Source organism: Nannobrachium achirus (genome assembly GCF_963921795.1).
Source record: "Nannobrachium achirus genome assembly, chromosome: 20".
Taxonomy (NCBI): Eukaryota; Metazoa; Chordata; class Actinopteri; order Myctophiformes; family Myctophidae; genus Nannobrachium; species Nannobrachium achirus.
In genome coordinates this window covers 22,662,043-22,676,098 of record NC_137827.1, presented here as the reverse complement: position 1 = coordinate 22,676,098, position 14,056 = coordinate 22,662,043, and the positions used below count along the sequence as shown (strand labels likewise).

Below are 14,056 nucleotides of genomic sequence, written 5' to 3'. Positions count from 1 at the left end.
GTGGTCTGAAGATAGGTCTCTCAGCTCAGAGGTTCTATGTTCAAAACCCAGGCCTCCTGCAATTTATTGCTATTGCATGTTGGCATTTTCAAGGTAAAATACAAAAGAATACTCAAAAACATCAGAAAAAACTGTAGTGGGAAATGGTGTAGTCGTCTAAAGATCACCCTTGCAGTGCAAAGGTTCTATGTTCAAATCTCAGTCTTCCTACATTGCTGTAGTACTTTGACCTTTTCAAGGTTAAAATACTAAATAATTACTCAAAAGCACCTGATGTGTTTTAGGTTGGCGATTGTGTAGTGGTCTAAAGATTAGATTTCAGGTGCAGAGGTTCTGTGTTCAAATCCCAGTCACCCTACTAATGGCTGCTCTATTACTTGGATCTTTTCAAGGTTAAAATACAACATAATTACTTAAAAGCATCAAATTTACAGTGAGAGATGGCCTAATGGTGTAATGCTCAGACTCTCAGCTAAGAGGTTCCATGTTCAAATCCCACTATACCTACAGTCCATCTCTGGAGTACATTGACCTTTTTATGGCAAAAAAAATTATTCCAGAAAATTGTCTCAATTTTTTCAAATTCTTCCAGTGCTATCGAGGAATGTAGGTCGGAATTTCTTTCTGTAAAGATTTCTGTTGGATAGAGTACTTTCTGATATAACCCCTCAGCTTTAGCTCTCAGGAAACAGGGGGAGGGACACCCCTCCACGATGGTCCTCCGTTTACCTTGGGCATGGGACTTGAACCTGTCTGAAACCTGCCTGTAACAGGGACAACCGCACAAGCGACCATACCATTGAGCCAAGGCACCTTTGGGCCCTCAGCAGGTATCTCCTGGTTCTTTTAAGTTTGCTCTTGTATTTTAGCCTTGAAAAGATCAAAGTTCACAAGTAATGAAGTGTTAGTGGACTGGGATTTGAACATGTGACCTCTGCATTGAGAGTCAAATCTTTAAACCACTACACCATCTCTAGAGCAGATGCTTTCCTGTGATTTTGACTACTTCTTTTGTATTTTAACCTTGAAAAGGTACATGTAACACAGCAATGATCTGCATGAGAACCAGGATTTGAACATAAACTCTGAACTGAGAGTCTGATCTTTGGACCACATCTCATTTAGAGCAAATGCTTTTGACTAATTCTTTAGTATTTTAACCCTGAAAGAAATGTTAAAGTAACACAGCAATGTAGGAGAAGTGAGAGTTTGAACCTGTCAAATCTTTAGACCACTACACCATCACTCACTATAGATGTATTTTGGTGCTTTTGGGTAATGTTTTGGTATTTTAGACTTGGAAAGGTCCAAGTAATACAGCAACATAGGAGGACTGATTTGAACCTGGAACATTTCTTTCAAGGTTAAAATACTAAAGAATTAGTCTAAAGCATTTGCTCTAAATGAGATATGGTCTAGTGGTCTAAAGATCAGACTCTCAGTTCAGAGTTTATGTTCAAATCCTGGTTCTCACGCAGATCATTGCAGTGTTACATGTACCTTTTCAAGGCTAAAATACAAAAGAGGCAGACAAATTCACCTAGAGATGGTGTAGTGGTTTAAAGATCCGACTCTCAATGCAGAAGTCACATGTTCAAATCCCAGTCCACTAACACTTCATTACTTGTGAACTTTGATCTTTTCAAGGCTAAAATACAAGAGCAAACTTAAAAGAACCAGGAGATACCTGCTGAGGGCCCAAAGGTGCCTTGGCTCAATGGTATGGTCGCTTGTGCGGTTGTCCCTGTTACAGGCAGGTTTCAGACAGGTTCAAGTCCCATGCCCAAGGTAAACGGAGGACCATCGTGGAGGGGTGTCCCTCCCCCTGTTTCCTGAGAGCTAAAGGTGGGGGGTTATATCTGAAAGAACTCTGTCCAACTGAAGTTTTAAAGAATTATTCTTTGACCGACATGCCTTGAGAGCACTGGAAGAAATTGAGAAAATTGAGAAAATCTTAGCCTCAAAAAAGGTCAACATACTCCAGAGATAGACTGTAGGTTGGAGTGGGATTTGAATATGGCACCCCCTAACTGAGAGTCCAAGCATTAGACCATTAGGCCATCTCTCACTGTAATGTGTTGGTGCTTTTGAGTAATTATGTTGTATTTTAACCTTGAAAAGATCCAAGTAATAGAGCAGCAATTAGTAGGGTGACTGGGATTTGAACACAGAACCTCTGCACTTAAAATCTGATCTGTAGACCACTACACCATCTCCAACTTAAAAAAACACTAGGTGCTTTTGAGTAATTATTTTGTATTTTACCCATGAAAATGTCAAAGTAAAATGGCAATGTAGGAGGACTGAGATTTGTACATGGAACATCAGCAATGAGAGTTTGATCTTTAAACCACTACTCCATCTCTCACTAACTTTTGAGTGCTCTTGAGTAATTATTTTGTATTTGAACCTTGAAAAGGTCCAAGTAAAACAAAACTGTGGGCAAACTGAGATTTGAACATGGTACCTCTGAACTAAGAGACCACTCATCATTCCACTAGAGTCTAGTGGAATGATGAGTGGAATGATGAGTGGATGAGTAGTGACTAGACCATATGCAGGGTTAGCAACATTGGAATGTCAGAATCAACAAGATTTCAATTTCTATATATATTATTTCAAGGGGGTAGGGAGGAGATTCCCTAAACAGGATCTGAGGGTCCTCCCCCAATAACTTAATCCTAACATATTTTTCTGTGTTTTCTTGAATTTTACACAGTAACAATTCACCATGCAACTCATTGCAACAAAACTGTTCTAAGGTCAACCGCATCAAAGCAGCTCTTTAGGGCCCGATTAAGAAGGCGGTATTCTATGCGCTAGTGTAGTATTTAAGTCCGGTCGCATATGATTGTGGCGATAACTCCCTCATATGCGTTGTTTTGCAATTAAGACGTGGGAGCTAAGTCTTATCAATGCGATGTGCGGCGCCCGCACGAATATTTAAGGCATGGGGAGGTAACCTATGTAAATCAACCTGCGTTGTGCGGCCATTGCAATTATGAAGGTCGTAACTGAAACAAAATAGCGCATATCCTTAGACGTGCTTCGATCACCTTCTATGCGCTAAATGACATGTTTGTGCCCACATGAGACTGGGCGGCAGCCTTGCTTCACAAGAAACAGCAGATATAGGCCTATTTACCCTATAATTCAGCCACATTTCTTCATTCTGGTCTGATTAAAACAAAACAAAAAATCCATTCCTTCTTCTGTACCAGTCATATGGCTCCCCCATGAAAGATATCACTCTAATATGGGACTTCGGCGATTTCTTTTATTTAATTATTATTGGCAAGAGCGGATTGCTGTAATTTGTGCATGAATACTGTAGATGGCTGGTGTCGGCATGGAAAGCACATTCACAGGAGCATGGATGGATCTCTTTAAATTTTAAAAATCGCTTCATAATTGCCCGATCTATGAGGAATCAATCTGCAGTTTTGCTTTGCTTCATAGGCCTATAGATGCGTGATCGCTGTTCGCGATGCGTCATGCCAATTTAGCCAAATAAGAAAAGAAAAAAAAGCTCTCGAAGCACTATAGGCTATACATGGCATGTTGACAGCTTTTAGGTCTAAATATGTTTTTTTCGGACACACACATGTAGGCTACAGTATATGTGCTACAGTGCAAGGACCATAGAGTTATAATATTAAGGACATGAAGCAGCCGTCTGGCTGCCATTACCGAGGCGCTGAATTAAGTAATTAAACAGCCCTATTCTTTTACATCTCTGTCATTCTTGGTCTAATTTTACAAATATAAATTTCTAAATAATAAATGAAATGTATTTATTATTACTGTACTCAATATCAAACTAAATCAGGTGGGATATGTTTTATTTCGTTTAATTAGGCTAGATTCCCTTTTTTTTTGGCAGGAGGCCGCCTTTCCGTAGCCTATTAATTAATAGGCCACTATGCGTCCATTGTTCACTCAACAAGGCCAGCCTATGTCACACTGACACGCTGGCATGAGATGAGAGAGACAAATAGATGTGGACGTGACAAAAAAAGTAGGCCTATTATATTAATATAGCCTTCTCTCTCTCTCGCTCTCTCTCTCGCCTTTTTTTCTCTATACGCAAACAATGTCGGTTCTAATTAAACAGACCTTATTGAGTGTGAGATATTTACAAGCATGATATCACTGTGATATGTGAATAAGCATTAGCCCCCCCATCCTCTGGTTTTATGCCACTCAGTTAAACAGAATGACGGACAAGCTTCTGATTGGTGAGTTTACCTACCAGCCGAAAATCGTGGTCACGCCATCCGCTCTTAAGGTAAAACACACCCCTGCATAATTCTTCCATGCGCTTGGCGCACAATTTGATCAGCGCAAATCACATAATCAGCTGCTGATCGTTATTCATGCGTCAAACGCGATCGTCGGCAGTCGGTATCTCCTTAGCACGGGCGTTAATTACCGTCTTCTTAATCGGGCAGTGCTGTGCAGACTATGGATTGAAAAAAAAAATATATATATATATATATATATATATATATATATACGGTATATATATATATTTATAGGGTTCCCTGATGTTCAAGTCCTGGTCGTCCTGTGGTTCAATGCTGGAGTGTTTAACTTTACCAACTCAAAGCTAACATATTAACGAACACTTCAACATTACTAAGAGACGTCTGGTAGGTGTATGCTACAAACCAAACATAGCATGCTACTAGGAGCATGCACCGATCAAAAGTTACGTCATGTCAGAATCAAGGCGAAACACCTGGAAAAAAGTGAGTCCCATCAAGGCGTGGACCTCATGCAAATCTCTCGATTCCAGACAGAAGTGGCCTTCTAGAGGTCTGTTTTTTTTTCTCCGGGTGTTTCGCCTTGATGGGACTCACTTTTCTCCGGGTGTTTCGTCTTGATGGGACTCACCTTTTTCCAGGTATTTCGCCTTGATGGGACTCACTTTTTTTTCAGGTGTTTCGCCTTGATTTTGGGACTCACTTTTTGGGGCATTTTTGGGGATTTTGGGACTCACTTTTCTCCGGGTGTTTCGTCTTGATGGGACTCACGTGTTTCGCCTTGATTTTGGGACTCACTTTTTGGGGGATTTTGGGACTCACTTTTCTACGGGTGTTTCGCCTTGATGGGACTCACTTTTTTCCCAGGTTTTTCGCCTTGATTTTGGGACTCACTTTTTTGGGTCGTGGGGGTGCACAGAACTCCACAACGGGGGTCTGGGGTTCCCCCCAAAACTTCTTAACAGAAATATAATATTTCCCTGTGTTCTGTTACATTTTCTTTACATGTTTGATACTTTTATCAGGCTTTGATATACTCGCATGGGTACAATTTCAGCCTTAAAATGCCAAATGGTTTACAGATTTGATGACTGAAGCAAATTAAGACATCTTTATAAATGACTTCTCATCTTTAAGTCATTACTTAAGTGAATATCTGTATGATCTTGCATGCATTGCCCACACGCCCCAAGCAGACCCCACCTCGGCCGCGGCCAGATTTGAACAAACTCTTTAAAGGAATTCTCAGACCTCATTACTAGTCCACTGCGCCAGCGCGACGAGGTCATCTCTCAATGCTTTCTGAACAGGTTTTGAAGTTATTCTGCTGGAAATCAGTCTTTAAAGTAAGATCTTCAGTGGAGCTTGAACCCACAGCCTCTATATCATTAGCTCAGTATCCTAACTCATTAAGCTACTTACGGCTTGAAACATAATAGTATTTTTTTCTTATTAGACGAACAACAAACAACGTTACAAAAGAAAAAAGAAAAGAAGATCTTTAATAGCATATGTGTTGTTGCTTGTCTAGATGTTTGAATGTTTTGGAACCGCAATAGAAACAGAACTCTACCTTTTGTCTTATTATCCAGTTAAAACATTGAAAACCTCAGTGACTCACTGCTCTAAAAATCTTCCTGAGGGACAGAAGGTTGTAAGTTCAATTCCTGCTTTCCTTTTTGACACGAATGCAGGAATTGTGTTGCTGTTTTAAATAACAATCTGTATAAATCTACATCTCTTCCCATGGGGGTCTGTGGCCAAATACAATACAAATGGTGGGCCCTTGAAATGAAAGCGTTTCAGAACACTTAGTTTTGGAGGCAGAGATAGGTGGATGATCACAGGTTCAAATCCTGTCTTAGTTGTCAACTTGTCACCAATGTCTTGACAAAATGTTATATGTTGAACACTTTCTTTTTTTCTTTTAAATTCAAATCTTTCTTGTGAGGCCAAACGGCACTACATCTTGTCAGATAGAGGTTTGCAACCAAATTGGTATCAATTAATGGGTTTTTGTCATGAGAATCTGTGAGAATCACTATGTTATACAGAGGGACAGTCATAGCTCAGTGTCTAGAGTGAAAGCCTAGTAAGCAGAAGGCTTTAGGTTCAAGTCTCAGTTAGGGACATACTCACCACAGATCACTGCTGCTTTTGCCTTTTGTATTGTTTGAATGCTTTCAAGGCTCACTGCCTGTCTCAAATAGACTGCACTCTGTCGAGATGCCAACCTGCGCCTTTAATATTTAAATTGCTAGTAAAGCAGGCCTGATAAAAGTATCAAAAAAGCCAGGGGGAGGGGACCCCCAGATACCCGCTTGGTGTTGTGGTCACTAAGACAGACACACACACACACACACACACACACACACACACACACACACACACACACACACACACACACACACACACACACACACACACAGTGTGTTTTGCATTGTGACAGTTTAATAATTAACGTAAATATCTCCTTCTGATTATTTTATTTACCTTTTATTTTATTTTTTTATGCTTTTGTAATCAATGTTATGCAAAGTAGCGTTCTGTGTTCTATCCGTCTGTCTTTCAATGTTATATGAGATAGGCTACATAAAGTGGTTCCTGAGTAAATAATTGCAGAAAAGCTTACTAGGATCTACTCTTAATTGACCTTGTACAAGTGATTTATTTGTACTGTCATGAAATTGTACTCTTCCCTCTCAAATATAACCCCTCAACTTTACCTCTCATGAAACAGGGGAGGGAGGCGGTCCCCCTGCTTTGTGTACCTTGATGGCATGGGACTTGAACCTGCAATCTGTCTGTAGCAGAGGCAACTGATCAAGCACACCAAACCACTGCGCCAATACACCTTTGGGCCTTTGGCAGGTGTTTCCTTAAGCTTTTGAGCTGTTCTTTTGTATTTTAACCTTGAAAATGTTGGCGTGAACTTTAGAAGGACTGGGATTTGAACATGGGATCTCTGTGCTGAGAATGTGACAATTAGACCACTACACCATCAACCAGTCTTTCTGAATTGAGGTCTCCTCGTGATTTTGAGTTGTTTGTATTTTAGCCTTGAAAATGTCAAAGTACTCCAGCATTAAACCATAAGCAAACTGGGATTTGAACACAGAATCTTTGTGCTCAGAGCCTGAACATTAGACCATTACACCATCCCCCAGTCTCTCTGAGCAGATGTCTCCTCATGATTTTGAGTTGTTCTTTTGTATTTTAGCCTTGAAAATCTCAAAGTACCACAGAAGTGAACTTTAGGAGGACTAGGATTCGAACATGGAGTCTCTGTGCTAAGAGTCTGATAATTAGAGCACCACACCATCATCCAGCCTCTCTAAATGCATTTCTCCTCGTGCTTTTGAGTTGTTCTTTGGTATTTTAGCTTTGCAAATGTCAAAGTACTCCAGCATTGAACTATAGGCGGACAGGGATTTGAACATGTAGTCCATGGGCCCGACGGGTTGTCGGTATCAAAAAGGTGGCAAAGGTTACCATGCATTTTTGAAAAGCTCTATATCTGTAGATTATATTTTGGTATGATAACCCTTTCTTAGACCCAGCTAAATTGGTGTTATCAGCCTCTAGAGTTGGTGTCCCATTAACATTACATTACAGGACAAAAGGTAAAAATATTAATCTGCTTTTAGTAGCATAAGAGGGGTCAAACTAGGGGTTTGTCATGATGCCGAATCCATTGCAAGCATTTGTTTTGCACAAAAAACATTCCTTGGGCTATACATGGCCTCAGAATACGATGCATGTATGGGTGTGCATTCATGTTAGTCAGAGGCCTTAGGGTTTTATTTCTCGTGTTAATCAGTCTAAAAGCGCCAAATTTTGCACAGATGTAGCCCAGGGCATGCTCTAATGATTTAGCTAGGGTGCCCGAGTCGGCGACCTTTGGGGTCGCCACAGCTCCAGAAAAACAATGGTTTAGTGATGAAAAGTGATGAGTCATCACTTTTCTGAGTTTTGTGGATGTTTTCTGGAGCCCGAAGGTCACCGACTCGGGCGCCCTAGCTAAATCATTAGATAATGCCCTGGGCTACATCTGTGCAAAATTTGGCGCTTTTAGACTGATTAGCATGAGAAATAAAACCCTAAGGCCTCCGAATAACATGAATGCACACCCATACATGCATTGTCTTCTGAGGCCATTTATAGCCCAAGGAATGTTTTTTGTGCAAAACAGATGCTTGCAATGGATTCGGCATCATGAAAACCCCCTAGTTTGACCCCTCTTATGCTACTAAAAGCAGATTAATATTTTTACCTTTTGTCCTGTAATGTAATGTTAATGGGACACCAACTTTAGAGGCTGATAACACCAATTTAGCTGGGTCTAAGAAAGGGTTATCATACCAAAATATAATCTACAGATATAGAGCTTTTCAAAAATGCATGGTAACCTTTGCCACCTTTTTGATACCGACAACCCGTCGGGCCCATGGACTAATGGGGTCTCTATGCAGAGAGGGATATGGGATACTAGTAGCTGCTAATGGACGTTTCCAAGCGAACATTGTTTTATTTGTTGTTAACAAGTTGTTGCACAGATCTTTTGCACAGTAAAGTTGCAACTTAACTTAAGGCTTGAATATCATGGATGTACCCTTCAATTCAGTTACTGTCGCCCTTCTTTTGAATCCCTTTGGGGATGTTGATGTCATGTGCCCATTTGTCGATTTTGTAAAAAATGGTGTTACAGAACTCATATTTTGGGTCCACACTCGATTGTTTACAATGGTTTGTAATGCAGGCTCAGACTTGTTGCCACCCCATGTGGTGACGCAATGCAAGATGGCCACGGTGTGAATATGGTCTATGGGCCTGTTGTAGCCTACAAGATACACTACACCACTAAGATAGCCATGTAGTTGTCAATACTTTCAAAATATGGAGGTCCACAATCACAACACCAGAGGTAGCTCCACAAATCACGTCCAACCCATATTTGGCTCAAACAAAGGGTTTGTTCTCCCCTGGACCTGTTTAGTGTAAATATCTTTATTTCTGATTTCTGACTGTTATAAGATTTTTTTGCATAAGGTAGTTCTGTGTATACATGGTTCCCTGGCTGCTGAACAAGCCACCATCTAGGCTACTCATTGGCACTTTCAGGAGGCTTGCTGTAAGTTCCTAAAATGACCTCTGAAGAAACCTTGTTCTTCATTTTAAATAAGGTGATGATGTTTGTCATGGGGCAAAGACATTTTAATTCCCCAGAGTGTCATATATTTCGTCTTTAATTAGACAGACAGCTGCAGAAAGCTGAGAAGGCCATGGTTGGGTGAGTCTCTGGTGGAATTTGATCCAGGGATCCTGAAGTGATCAATTTTCATTTTTTACGACTGTCACTATATGGTTTTGTGTGTGTGTGTGTGTGTGTGTGTGTGTGTGTGTGTGTGTGTGTGTGTGTGTGTGTGTGTGTGCGCGCGCGCGCGTGCGTGTGTAAACACAGCAGCAAGATTGTAGCTGCTGTGATAGGAGAAGGATATCAAATGGAACACAACCACCTTAAAGACTAGCCTGAGTAACCTTGATACATGAAAGCTATTTCACTCCCTTCAATTGTACATAATATTATTTTGATTGTATTATATTGATTGATCGTATTCTTTGTGTACACTTCTGCTTTGGCAATGTACACTAAATGTATGTTTTCTCATGACAATAAAGCCATTTGAATTTGTGTGTGTGTGTGTGTGTGTGTGTGTGTGTGTGTGTGTGTGTGTGTGTGTGTGTGCGCGCGCGTGCGCGTGCGTGCATGTGTGCGTGTGTTCTAAGTTAGCCTACAGAGCTTATGTTTGTGGGGGCTGCTACTGTATGCCTGTGACTGTGGTGACACGAAATCTTCCAAATTGCGTCTGACAACAAGTCAAAGCTCACTAGCTCAGCTGAACTAACACATTTGTTATTGCAAAAATAAAGCCATACATATACTACAGATGTGAACTATCAGAGATAGATAACGGTTTACATTTCAAATAAAAATAAATGCTGATGAATATAAAGCGGAGCAGCTCAGCCTCCTCGGATGCTGCTGAGCCTATGCTCCTGCTCTCCGTGGGTTCCCACTGCGCAGCCGCTGATGCTTTGGGACGCAGAGCAGAAGACCGACATATAGAAAAATGGCCCTCGATAATTTAATATTTGCGCAATGTATTCTTTATTTTTTAGCCTTTGTGTTTGGCTTTATTGCCGTGGTGCCTCTATCCGAAAATACCGAGGATTTTCGGGGCAAATGTTTGCTTTTCACTCGCGGTATGTGGCAGAATGAGAACATCACTGTGTCGAAGCAGCGCTTCATCGTGGAGGAGTGGGGACCAGAGTCCTGCTGCAGCTTCATCACTTTTGTCGGGATAGCATCTCTCATCCTGTCCGCAGTACAGGCGTGGAGGCTGTTGTTCTTTCTATGCAAAGGACACGACGAGTGAGTGATCATTCAAATGGTTGTTTAGTAATGCAGCTCACTTCACGGACCTCACTGTGAGGGTGTTATAAAGGCTGCACTAGGGCGAATAAGGCGCGTATTAGGCTATGTGAATGTGATGCTATATATCTGTCTGTCTGTCTATCCGTCTGTCTGTCCGTCCGTCCGTCCGTCCCTCCATCCATCCATCCATCCATCCCCCACCCTTTTTGCGCACAGTTCCTGTTCTGGGGGAATTACATTCTGCTCATGTATTACCATCTTTCACATTTTCAACTAGAAAAAGCCAGTAAAGATATCAATGCATCATAATCGATATCGCCCACACCAGCTGGGGAGGCAGTTTCATTTGCTGCCTTTGAACAGCGAAGCAAAGCAATCACATTCACATCTCATTAGCCGGGCTTTCACAGCTAGGCCCTATTGGTTTTGATCTTGGCTTTCACTGACATCAGACTATTAATGGTCTCTACTTAAAATGTTTGACAGCTTCAGGACAGCCAGAACCATTTTAAATTAATAATAAAATTAAAGTAATAAGGGTAATAATAATAACTAGTAAGACGCCCCAGGGCGACAAGCGACCTCGTCCTAAAGGGGTGTGGACATCAGGGATCTCCATATTTGGGCATAAAAGGGATTTGTTCCCCTGGCATCACAGGGATCTCATATGGGCATAAAGGGGATTTGTTCCCCCTGATGTCATCATATTGATGACATCAGGGAACTCCATATATGGGCATAAAAGGGATTCTGTTAGTGTGACATCACAGTGAAGAGCGGCAAACCCATTCTGGTAGAGTGGTTCCCCTGACATCACAGTGATGTCAGAGCGGCAAACCCATAGACTGTAAAAATGTGTACACTTCTACACGGACGGACGGACACGGACAAGCTGTGACGTTTCTCATAGTAAACTGCGACCTTCGGTCGCAATAATAATAATACAATAGTAGGCCTATTAGTTCTTTAATATTGTGGTTGTATCTGATTCTACTAACAGCTCCATCTTCAATGCCTTCCTGAACCTGGTCATCAGCTCTCTGGTGGTCATCACTGTCTTCCTGTCCAGCACCATCATCAGTGTTGGCTTCAACCTGTGGTGTGATGCCATCACAGAGGGGGGCAGTATGCCCAGCAGGTGAGAGGGAAACACGTCACACATCAATGTTTTCTTATATTATTCACGTTCTTTGTTTTGGACTTCCTCCTAAACGCCCGTCTCTCTTGTGTTAGTTGTGAGGATCTTCAGGACACCGATCTGGAGCTGGGATTGAACAACTCCGCCTTCTACGACCAGTTTGCTATAGCTCAGGTGAGAATACAGTAGATTTATGTTACACACAAAACTCATGATTACAGAGAGTGCAGGTCTTCGCCAGGTCAGGTAGGTTATTGTGGCCTCCTGGTGGCGCAATAATAGGCCAATGTGAAAAGGGTGGAATTTGTTCCTCGAGCTAGTGTGTGCAATATGGAACATGGAAAATCAGACAGATACATGTTGATCACATGCTATATAGAGATGCTGTCTACTGATTTGCGTGATGAGTATAGGCTACTGTCAAAAAATCAAACCAAGATGGACCACTCAAAAATGTGTTTAGCAAAAATCGGCTTGATGGTGGCGCTAGAAGAGGCCCATGTGAAAAATGTGGGTCAGATGTTCTGAATTGGCATCCAGGGAGTGTGTGTGCTGTTTGGCAGCGACCGGGCCAACGGTGCCGGAGAATATCTTATGTGTAAATCAACACACTGGATTTTACTTAGTCTTCCCAATCTTCAGGCCGTGACCCCCCCAAATATAGTCATATTTGAACTGGGGATCCCCCACCCTGACAAGCACTTGGAATTGAAGGCATATTTAGTTTGACTTGGTTCCACAGATAAACTGTTTGGCTCGACTAATGTTGCGAGCCAAATGTGCCGGGGACCCCAAAGACAACAGAGTCAAGGAAGTCAAGTAATAGAATATAGTTTATTGCTTTACGTTACGGGTTGGGGGAGACATCCCATGGGAAGGTGAGAGGCGTTTGGGAATCCAGTGAGAGCTAAGACACTGGGTTTGGATTGGAGGGAGCCTGGAAGAGAACAGAACACAGTATTAGCATGGTACACAAGGTTAACACTCAGGAACACTAGATAACTATCTGCAAACAGCTGTCTAACACAGTAGTCAACATTCAAACGTCGGGTATGGGCTCTCTGCGGTTTATTTAGGGCAGCCTCTGATGATGGTGAAGAGGAGCAGCTGGGCTGATTGGGACCAGTCACACCTGCGCTGGCTGCTGGCTGAGGGAGACGCCCGGCCCTTGCCCTTATATGGCGTGCAGGGGAGGGACTAGTATGGCATAACATAAACATTGTGAAAATAGATGCTCTGCAAGCTCACAACGCTTTGCACACTGTGACTGAGGCGTTATGAGCTTTGTGTTGATCGACTATTTGGGTCCATGCTCAAGCTCCCTCAGCCCTATGTTCCCTCAGCCTTATGTTCCCTCAGCCTTATGTAGTCCATGGGCCCGACGGGTTGTCGGTATCAAAAAGGTGGCAAAGGTTACCATGCATTTTTGAAAAGCTCTATATCTGTAGATTATATTTTGGTATGATAACCCTTTCTTAGACCCAGCTAAATTGGTGTTATCAGCCTCTAGAGTTGGTGTCCCATTAACATTACATTACAGGACAAAAGGTAAAAATATTAATCTGCTTTTAGTAGCATAAGAGGGGTCAAACTAGGGGTTTGTCATGATGCCGAATCCATTGCAAGCATTTGTTTTGCACAAAAAACATTCCTTGGGCTATACATGGCCTCAGAATACGATGCATGTATGGGTGTGCATTCATGTTAGTCAGAGGCCTTTAATCAGTCTAAAAGCGCCAAATTTTGCACAGATGTAGCCCAGGGCATGCTCTAATGATTTAGCTAGGGTGCCCGAGTCGGCGACCTTTGGGGTCGCCACAGCTCCAGAAAAACAATGGTTTAGTGATGAAAAGTGATGAGTCATCACTTTTCTGAGTTTTGTGGATGTTTTCTGGAGCCCGAAGGTCACCGACTCGGGCGCCCTAGCTAAATCATTAGATAATGCCCTGGGCTACATCTGTGCAAAATTTGGCGCTTTTAGACTGATTAGCATGAGAAATAAAACCCTAAGGCCTCCGAATAACATGAATGCACACCCATACATGCATTGTCTTCTGAGGCCATTTATAGCCCAAGGAATGTTTTTTGTGCAAAACAGATGCTTGCAATGGATTCGGCATCATGAAAACCCCCTAGTTTGACCCCTCTTATGCTACTAAAAGCAGATTAATATTTTTACCTTTTGTCCTGTAATGTAATGTTAATGGGACACCAACT

General features: G+C 42.0%; 1 protein-coding gene across 1 annotated transcript in view; it reads left to right on the top strand.

Annotated features, from left to right (window-relative positions):
• LOC308305564 (transmembrane protein 179-like) overlaps positions 1–14,056 on the top strand; it is a gene marked incomplete at its 3' end in the record, with an annotated part of 467,552 nt that overhangs the window by 451,484 nt on the left and 2,012 nt on the right. The window contains exons 2-4 of the mRNA XM_080750375.1: positions 10,393–10,698; positions 11,702–11,839; positions 11,935–12,013. Of these exons, the coding sequence (XP_080606501.1) occupies positions 10,397–10,698; positions 11,702–11,839; positions 11,935–12,013 (519 nt within the window). The 5' untranslated portion in view covers positions 10,393–10,396. The remainder of the gene's footprint in view (positions 1–10,392; positions 10,699–11,701; positions 11,840–11,934; positions 12,014–14,056) is intronic.